Here is a 9,888-nt window from a genome sequence, read left to right as displayed (position 1 = left end):
AAAAAAAAAAGAAGATCAGAATGTGAGATAAATGTTACAAAGAACAAACTGTATGTGCACTCTAGATACTCAGAAGACCATTCTGGATGAAAAACAAAACACTCAAAGCTAGCTTAACTAACAGGTTATGACTAATTTACAGAAAAAATTCAAAGGCAAGTTTAAAAATCTAGCTAAAACTTGTGAATGGAAGGTTTCAAGATATGTGTAAAATGACATAAAAAAGGAAACATTTAGGCACTCAGTGGTAGAGTGTTTCTCAGCAGTTGCAAGGCTCTGGGTCCTATATCCAGCACCACAAAAAAAAAAAAAAAAAGTTACAGTGGTATAATACCAATGACGTCAGGTTGGAAGGTTAGAAATCTACTAGGAAGTAGGGAATACAGGTCTTAATCAAGGTTATACCAGTACAGCAAGTTCAAAATGTAGTTATAGCAAGCTCTTGGAGTGCCTGACCAAGAGCACAAAGGGACAGGGGGTGGGGAGGATGCAGGTTTTAGTCATCCAGGTCTGGTTAAAATTCCATGTAAGTTATTTAACTTCCCTGAGCCTATGTTTTCTTAGCTTATAGACATAGTTACCTTTATCGAAGTGTGTGTTGGCTATTTTTAACTGTCAATTTGCCACAACTAAGAACACCACCTCAGAGGAGAGCCTCAATTAAGGAAATGGCTACATGAGATTGGCCTGTGGGTATTTCTGTGGGGAACTGTCTGAATTATTAACAATATAAGAGGACCCTCCCCACTGTGGGAGATAGCACAGGTGATCCTGAACTGTCTAAGAAAGGGAGCTGAGTGTGGGCCAGCCTGCAGCTACCTGGCAAGCAGCATCCATCATGGTTCCAGCTATACTTCTTTGCTATAAAGCAGAGTTCCATGGCTGGAGGTAAGGATGTGGGACTGTGACATGGAGCTGTAAGCTAAAATAAACCTTTCCTCCCTTCAGTTGCTTTTGGTCAGAGGTGGTTTTTTTTTTTTTTTTGGTTTTTCAAGACAGTTTTGATTACAGGGGAAAAAAGCAAACTAAACAGTGCTAAGAAAACAAAAAATAAAATGCACATAAAGGTCTTTGAATGACTCAGCAGATAAAGGCAATTTCTGTGGAAGCCTGACAACCTGATGCCTGGGCCTCACATAAAGGTGGAAGGAGAGAAACGCCACAAAGTTGTCTTCTTACCACTGCATGTAACCGTGTCATGTACACACCCATAAATACACAACAGTAATTTTTTTAAGAAAATGCAAGTAAAACCCTGAGAGTAGACAGTTATTTAATAATTAATTTTCTCTTTCTCTCTGAGTTCTCCTTTCTGTATCCCTTCACAACTCTGTTTCTGAATTGAACAGGACAGCAGATAATCTGTCTACTGGTTGTTATTACAGAACTAATAAAGCTGAGTTAATAAAAGATTAAGTGACTTATTCAATAGAAAACAATTAGCTACTTTGTTGGTACCAGAAAAGATACATTAAACAGAAAACATACAAAGAGCGGAAAGCCAAACACAAGATCATTTTTAAAAGACCATTCTATCATCCTATTTTCAAATCTGACTAACTGTAAGAAAAACAGAACCTTAAGGGCTGGCTAAACTTAGAAAGCACGTTGCAGAGATGGCTATCTGGTATGAGCTAGCTGAAACATAGCTGACACCCATGGCTAATACCAGATTTAAAAACAAAACAAACAAAAAACAGTGATGTCACCTGTTATATAACTATCCCTAGCAGAGTACCATTTTGTGAGATATATGCCCTTAAGATCAAAGGTGAATGCCTGTGAGTGTCTGCCACTGTACCTACCTCTGTATGGCCGATGTGCCAGATGAATGTATGCATGCACGCATACATGTGTCCCCCTGTGTGCAATTTGTGCCTCCGTACAGCATCTCCCTTCATAGCCACCTGTATGCTACTGATTAAAGTATATCTTATCTGTCTATGGCTCCTCACATTTTCTACAACCTTTTATCCTACTGTTACCATCCTTTAAAAATATCCAAGCTTAGACCTCACATTTACAATTCAAAACATTTACAAGTGACTTAAATACATAAAAGGGCAATCCATCTTTAATGATGGCACTTTTTAATGTATATATCAAATTCCAGTATGAAAAAAAATAGTATATTCATTGAGGATGAATATTCAAACAGGAAACTTTCCATTAGGAAAAAAAGTTTCTTCCATTAGCAGACTATTTCAAAAGACTTCAGATACTAAGAGCAATGAATTTACTCACCTTCCATGAGCATGGAAATCTAGAAGTAAAAACTGGTCCTCATGTGAGACTGCTCGTTTGGCACGCTGGTGTTTTTGGTGTAATGAATCCACATTGTAAGATAATCCTTCATAATGTCTAATATATTTATTTAAAGGGTTTCCATACTGACCTATAAAAACAAGCACACAGGAAACAGTCTGAATTAATACCAACTTGAAGGCTCTTTCTAGTTCTAACTTATTAGTTCTAACTTACCCATTATTTTCAAATATCTATGAATAAGTATATTCCAACTGTCTCATTAATCCTGACTACTATGATGAATCTCCCACAAAAATAACTTTTGCACACTTTTAAACTTATTGTTCTAAGAGTGACATTGGCTGGATATGGTGGTGCATGCCTTTAATCCCAGTACTTGGGGAGCAAAGGCAAGGGGATCTCTGAGTCAACCTGGTCTACATAGTGAGTTCCAGGATAGAAAGGTCTATGAAGATAAATACTATCAAAAACAAACAAAAAACAAAAAAAAACAAAGCCAGACAAACAAACAAGAACTTATCATAAGGGTGACATAAACCACACACAAAAGCTTTTGCATTTGCTGTAGGCTTGTCTTATATGCTTTATCGGGTTTCACAATTCACATTAATCACATTTTTGCTGTAGAAATTATCACCATTGAAGCCAATTTTGTCACCTGGTCCACTCAGTAACTATTGATATTATCTAAGTAAAAGATGAGTGAAATAATGGTGTATCTTCAATTTTCTAGATAAATTAAAAGAAAATAAGTTATCACGTCTCCCTTCAAGTTTGGTCAAAATTAATCAATGAAATCAACTTACTGTTTTGTAGAAACATATTAACTACAATTTCATTTTATACATAGACTAAAAATCCGGGCATGGCTGTGCACACCTTTAATCCCAGCACTCAGGAAGAAGAGACTGGTGGCTCTCTGTGAGTTAGAAGCCAGCCTGGTCTACAGAGCCAGCACCAGTACACCCAGCACTGCACAGCGAGAAGGTCCTGCCTCAAACAACAAACAGATTCGAAAAAGAGAGAGAGAGAGAAGAAAGAAAGAAAGAAAGAAAGAAAGAAAGAAAGAAAGAAAGAAAGAAAGAAAGAAAGAAAGAAAGAAAGAGAGTGAGTCAGTCAGTCCTGGGTGAACTTTATGGGCATTAAGTATTATAAATGTTCTCTCAGTACTGCCTCAGAGGTAACTCACATATTCTGTTATATTCCATTTCTATTTTTACTCTCTCTCATTATTCCTAATTTATTCTTTGATCCATATGCCATTTTAAATACTAATGATATTTAGTTCTAAACTCTGAATATGTTTTTGATTCTGGGGACCAGCCCAGAGCCTCATACACACCAGCAAGCATTCTACCACTGAGTACATCCCAGAACCTGTTTCTGTTATTGCTTTAACTTCTTCCTTTTTTTTTTGGTTTTGGTTTTTTTTCAAGACAGGGTTTCTCTGTATAGCCCTGGCTGTCCTATGTCCTAGAACTCACTCTGTAGACCAGGCTGGCCTCCTCAGAAATTTTAAAAGAATAAATTATCCCACCACAAAAAATAAGAACCACCAGAGAAGAGAAGAACAATTCTTCTTGGTAATAATCTGCCTCTGCCTCCCAAGTGCTGGGATTAAAAGCATGTGCCACCACTGCCCAGTCTAACTTAATTCTTAAGTAGCCAAAGAATATCCTTTTAAATACACTTAAATTCCTTTCATAACCCAGAATAAAAATCTCTCCTGAGAAATGTTACATGTGCACTTAAATATAACCCTGCATAATCACATTAGAGCAAAACCACAAAAGAAACAAAATAAAAGGGGGGAAAAATCAACCCAGGATGAAAAAAAGCATATGAAAATAATTTGCAACAAACCAGCATCAGTCTTTGAGGACATTAAGGGATTCCTGCTACTTTTCTTTAGTACAGTACTGTGGTTACATAACAGAAGGTCGTGAATTTTCAAAGACACTTTTTTGAAGTATTTTATGAGTTAATTGGCATGATATCCATAACTTACACTGAAGTGACTCAAGAAAAAAGATGCAAATTTTTAAGTCAGTATCCAGTTCTCATTAGGATGAAATACAGACAAACAGAATTCATCCAACCACCCTAACAATGAGAAGCCTGACAAAGCAACAAATGAGGTGAGCTCTTTTCCAAATGCCCACAGCTTCCAAGAAGCAACCTAAACAGCTGAGTTCAGTGAGGCCAAACATTTAAGATCTGTGGAACAGAGAGTTACCAAGGAAAAAAAGAGTTGCAATACCTGGAATGTTTGATGAGTAATAATCTGAATGTAAAAGAATAAATTATCCCACCACAAAAAAAAAAAAAATAAGAACCACCAGAGAAGAGGAGAATAATTCTTCTTGGATTTTTTTTTTTCATTTTTGTTTTGAGACAGGGTCTTACTATGTAGCATTGGCTGCCCTGCAATTCACTACGTAGGCTGGGTTAACCCTGAACTCACAGAAATCTACCTGTATCTGCCTCCTGAGTACTGGGGTCAAAGGTATGTATGTACTACTAAGCAAAGCCAGAACACATCTAACACAGGACTGGTGAGTATTCATAGTCATATCACCAAGAAAGAAAGTCCTAAACGCATATAAAGCACTGGGTATAACCCTCAGATAAGTAACTCCTTAGTAACAGTGTACAAGTAGCCAAACAGCTGTTCTAGATCTATATTAACAAAGCTTAAATAAACATGGTCTTCTCAATTTAAATAACAAATTAGATTCAACTGGTTCCAAGTAGCTTAACGGCCAAAAAAAGTCTGAATATGTTTAAAGATACAATGAAACACCTCCAAATATAAAAATAGGAATTTCTTTATCCAACAATTACGATACATATATATGTGTGTATACATATTCTCCCATAACTAAAACAAAAATTAGTCCTTAGTAATAGAATGTTAGAGATGATGAAATTTGCAGATGAGGTTGTAAAAGCAGATATTAAAATTAAGCCACACTTAAGCCCATTGGTGGGGCACCTTTAACGCCAGCACTTGAGAGGCAGAGACAATTTCCAGGTCAGCCTGGTCTACAGAATGAATTCCAGGGTAGCCAAGGCTACTCTGAGAAACTCTGTCTCATAAAACCAAAACCAAAGAAGTGTGTGTGTGTGTGTGTGTGTGTGTGTGTGTGTGTGTGAACATACACATAATACATATGTTTACATATATATATGTGTGTATATGCATGTTTGTGTGCACGCATGTAAAAATCTAAGTCAACAGTAAGCCAAAAAAGATACATGTAAAAGAAGCCAGATAAAGTCAAATCATAGGCTAATGGGTGAAAATTACAGGTCAAAATATTAAAATAAACTGGGACAGAGAACAACAAAAGCCACACACAGGGAAGAATGAAGACACAACTCTGTATAAATCACAAGGTAGGCACTTATGTTTAAAGTTCTGTCAAACTTTCAGCCCAAGATCCTTTAAGCATTTAAATAAAGGGTCTTAGAGGTCAAAACTAAGACTTGTTTAGATATCAAAATTTCTAAATTATTAATACTAGACCTACACAACTAGAAATATTAAAAGAAAATTTTCAGACAGAAAAAGTAATAACAGAGGACTGGAGAGATGGCTCAGCCATTAAGAATTACTGCTCTTGCAGAGGACTTGAGTTCTCAGCACCCACATGGCAGGTACTCCAGGGAATCCTATACACTCTTCTGACTTCTAAGGGCACCAGACATGCACATGATACAGAGACATTCAAGCAGAAAAAAAAAATCCCATGCACATACAAATAAACAAAATTTAAATTTGTTTTTAATTATTCATACTTGTTAAAGTACAGGATAAAAACAAACACAAATCAGGCAACTCAAAAAAACAAAAATTCCCATTTGTTCTCTCAAAATTTAATTATCACCATTCTAATCACTTCTAATAAACTACTAGCCCATCTTTCAACAATCTGTTGTTCCTAAATACCTCCATTTTGAAGAAGACAAAGCAAGAAGTAGGCAAAAATAAAAGATCAAGTACCGATCAATTCCAGTATGAGAGAACATTTGTAGAACCTAGAACTACAACTCTGTGGATGTTTTAACCCTACACAAATACTTTTCCATGCACAGATTTTCCTATCACAAGAAATCTCATTGTCTAAGTTGTTTCAAGGGCAAGAGGATAGGTACATACTGGGAAAATGTTAACAGGGTAGATTCTGGAGCACTCCTCAACATCGACTGGCCCTCCCAAATAACTCAGTATGGTAAGTAACTTTGAATGTTGCCAGGACTGGATTGAGAGACATCAAGACTGTCAGAACAGATCATGTACAGTGTCTGTAGAAATTTCCAGATACTGTCAGATCATCAGGACTCTGACCTAACCAATGCTCTCAGTCACAGACAGATTTAAAATGTTGAGGAGTCTACTGGATGGAGCTATGGAAGATGGACCCTATTTTAAAGAAGTTAGTCATTGGGAGTATGCATGCCTTTAATAAGCATATTTACCTTGACCCCACAACCTTCTGTTACCCCTCTTTTTTCCTGGCCACTGAAGTGAGCAACTCTGTTCCATCAAAACGTTCTGTCTGCCTCACTATGGGCCCAGAAACAATGACTGTATCAGCCCATGGGCTGGAACCTCTGAAACCAAGAGCCAAAAGAAACTAAGAAACTACTCTTTCCTTAAGCTGACTGTCTCAGACACCTGTCACAGTAACAGAAAGGCCCACAATCTAAGTCCAAACCATATTTCCAAAGTCATCCATATGTACATTCAAGCTCAGGAAGCACTGCAATTTTTCTTCATGAAGAAATTCCAGACTTCAATCAGCAGCTATTTCCCTTTTTTTTTCCCTCTACAGAATTGCTTTAAGCATCAATAGAGTATTAACAGGGCTAAGGACCACCTATGTTTCTAGGTAAAAGAACTGCTAAGAAAAATTTACAAGGGTCTACAACCTATAATCCAAAATCCAGTTTCCAAACAGTACCTGTGCTTAACACAGATAAGCTCTGTGTTGGTTTTCATCATGGCTTTTGTGCAACCGAGCTGAGTAAACTTGTAATCCTAGCACTCAGGAGGCTGAGGCAGGTTGGAACATTGCAGAATGTTACAGAAGTCACTAAAGATATTAAGTTTCTTTCTTTTTTAAGATTTATTTATTTATTTTATGCATATGAGTACACTATTGTTCTCTTCAGACACACCAGAAGAGGGCATCATATCCCATTACAGATGGTTGTGTGGTTGCTGAGAATTGAACTCAAGACCTCTGGAAGAGCAGTCAGTGCTCTTAACCACTGAGCCAACTCTTCAGCCCCAAGACACTAAGTTTCTTTAGCGTTGATTTAACAACAATGCAGCCTTTTCTCTGCTGCAATAAGAACACTAACATGAGATCAATAGACCTCTGTAATAGTGCCTCCCTGAATAGATTAACAAATATCTAGAGATAGGGCAAGAAAGATAGCTCTGCTCTTGAAAGCACTAGCTGTTGTTCTTCCAGGACTAGGGTTTGACTCCCAGTACCCACAGGGCAGCTCACAACAGTTTATAACTCTAGTTCCAGGGAATCCAACTCCTTCTTCTGAGTTCCAGGGTATACCAGGCATCCATGTAATACACAGACACACAGGCAGGCAAATACTCATACATGTAAGATAAACTTGATTTTGTTTCTGTTTTTTAATTTAATTAAAAAAAAAATAACCTAGGGCTGGAGAGATCGCTCAGAGGTTAAGAGCACTGACTACTCTTCCAGAGTTCCTGAGTTCAATTCCCAGCAACCACACAGTGGCTCACAACCCTCTGTAACGGGATCTGATGCCCTCTTCTACTGTGTCTGAAGACAGCTACAGTGTACTCAAACACATAAAATAAATAAATAAATAAATCTTTAAACAAACAGACAAACAAAATAACCTGAATAACAGTCAAAGTGATATTTCTGGGTGTTTCTATGAGACTGCCACATAAATTGTGGATGTGAGTGGGGAAGACAAGCACAGGTGAACATCACCAGCTCACCATCCTGCATATGCATTTTCCCCCTTTCTCTCTCTTTGATGACCTCCCATGAGTCAATTCCTCTGATATACCCCCTCACATACCTAGATCATCCAGATCCATTTATCTGTTTCTTATTGGTTTTATTTCTCTGGAGAGAACCTGTAAACTCCGTGATTATACATAAAAACTTGTGAAAATATTTTTTATTTTCTTTCCTGGCACTGTTTCTGTTTCTCCTATTTAAATCTCTCCCTTATCTACTTATAGCCTTATCTGTTTAACTTACTATACTAACTAGGATTACCACAAACCATGAGAAATGAGAGCATTTTTACTTTTTCCTCAACTTTAGTAAGAATACCTTTCAGTTCATCACATATTCATAAAATCATGCTAATTCTTTCCTTCCAGATCTATTTTAGACATCTAGTATTTTAAAATTCACATGAAAATCTGGCTAGAAGAAACAAAAAATTGTACATTTTACATGTACAAATGTGAACATTTTACATCTTCAGAAGGAAAATTTAAATCCCAAAACTACCAAGAGCTATTTTATTTTTTAAGTATTTTAGTTGTAGGGTTTTGTTTTGTTTTTTGGCTTTGTTGTTTGCTTTTAATGGACACTGACAATTTACTATGTATAAAGAAAGAAAGGGACTATCCTGATTAGGTAAAGTTTTTATTTAATTAAATACTTAATTGTGACAGGAAAGATGCCTTAGTATATAAAGCTGCCTACTGCCAAGCCTGGTAACTTTAGTTCAATCCCTAGAACCCATGAGGTAGAAAAAAAGAACCAATTCTCAAAGGTTGGCCTCTGACCTCCAAGCACACCACAGCAGGCTTCTGCTCTCACCCCACCCCCACCAAAAAATAAATAAAATAAATGTGATTTTTAAAATAATTTTATAAATTAGCACCTGATTTAAAAATAGGTTAGGTAAAATAAATGCTTATGCAAGCTTGTTAACTTTACATAACGGTTATGAAAAAAAACTTGAGGAGAACATTCTAAAGGAAGAAATACTTTGACTCACACACTCAGAGATTTTATTCTGCCATGGCAGAGAGTATGACGAGCAAAGTGGCTCACATCAGTGGCCAGGGAGCAGAAAAAACACTTCTTTCTTATTTCCCTTTTATTCTACCCAGGCCTCAACATGTTGGATGGTAGGTACCTCCCATATTCAGGAATTATCACACCCTTACACCCAGTTAATCCTCTCTAGACTACTAATCTCATCCTCAAGATAACTAAGGTCAACCACCACAATAACAGTACTTATAAACTGAATGTAATAATAATTAAAATTTGTTAAGCACGTGCTATTTACCAGGCTATGTACTGCTCTGTACTTTTATATTTGATCCACCAAACAGGTCTATTAATTAAAAAAATTATCAAGCAATGTAGAAGAAACTGGTGATTTAAGAGATATGTAATAAGCCCAAGGGCATGGACAAATCAGGAACAATATGAAGGAGGCAAGTGAGGTATCAATGAGGCTATGATAACGGCTCTACTATCTTCATAAAGTCAGCCACATTCATGACTCTGATGTGACTACAAAGAAGTGAAAAGGAAACCATCAGGGGGCAGCACATGGCCTTCAAGCCTAGCATTCACCTTT

General features: G+C 36.9%; 1 protein-coding gene across 1 annotated transcript in view; it reads right to left on the bottom strand.

Annotated features, from left to right (window-relative positions):
• The window catches only part of Adam10 (ADAM metallopeptidase domain 10), a 116,494-nt gene that overhangs the window by 85,282 nt on the left and 21,324 nt on the right, over positions 1 to 9,888 (bottom strand). Inside the window, exon 2 of the mRNA XM_021206021.1 lies at positions 2,245 to 2,395. Coding sequence (XP_021061680.1) covers positions 2,245 to 2,395 — 151 coding nt within the window. The remainder of the gene's footprint in view (positions 1 to 2,244; positions 2,396 to 9,888) is intronic.

Source organism: Mus pahari, chromosome 10 (assembly GCF_900095145.1).
Source record: "Mus pahari chromosome 10, PAHARI_EIJ_v1.1, whole genome shotgun sequence".
Classification (NCBI taxonomy): domain Eukaryota; kingdom Metazoa; phylum Chordata; class Mammalia; order Rodentia; family Muridae; genus Mus; species Mus pahari.
The sequence above is the reverse complement of the archived record's forward strand: the minus strand, read 5'-3'. Positions and strand labels throughout refer to the sequence as shown.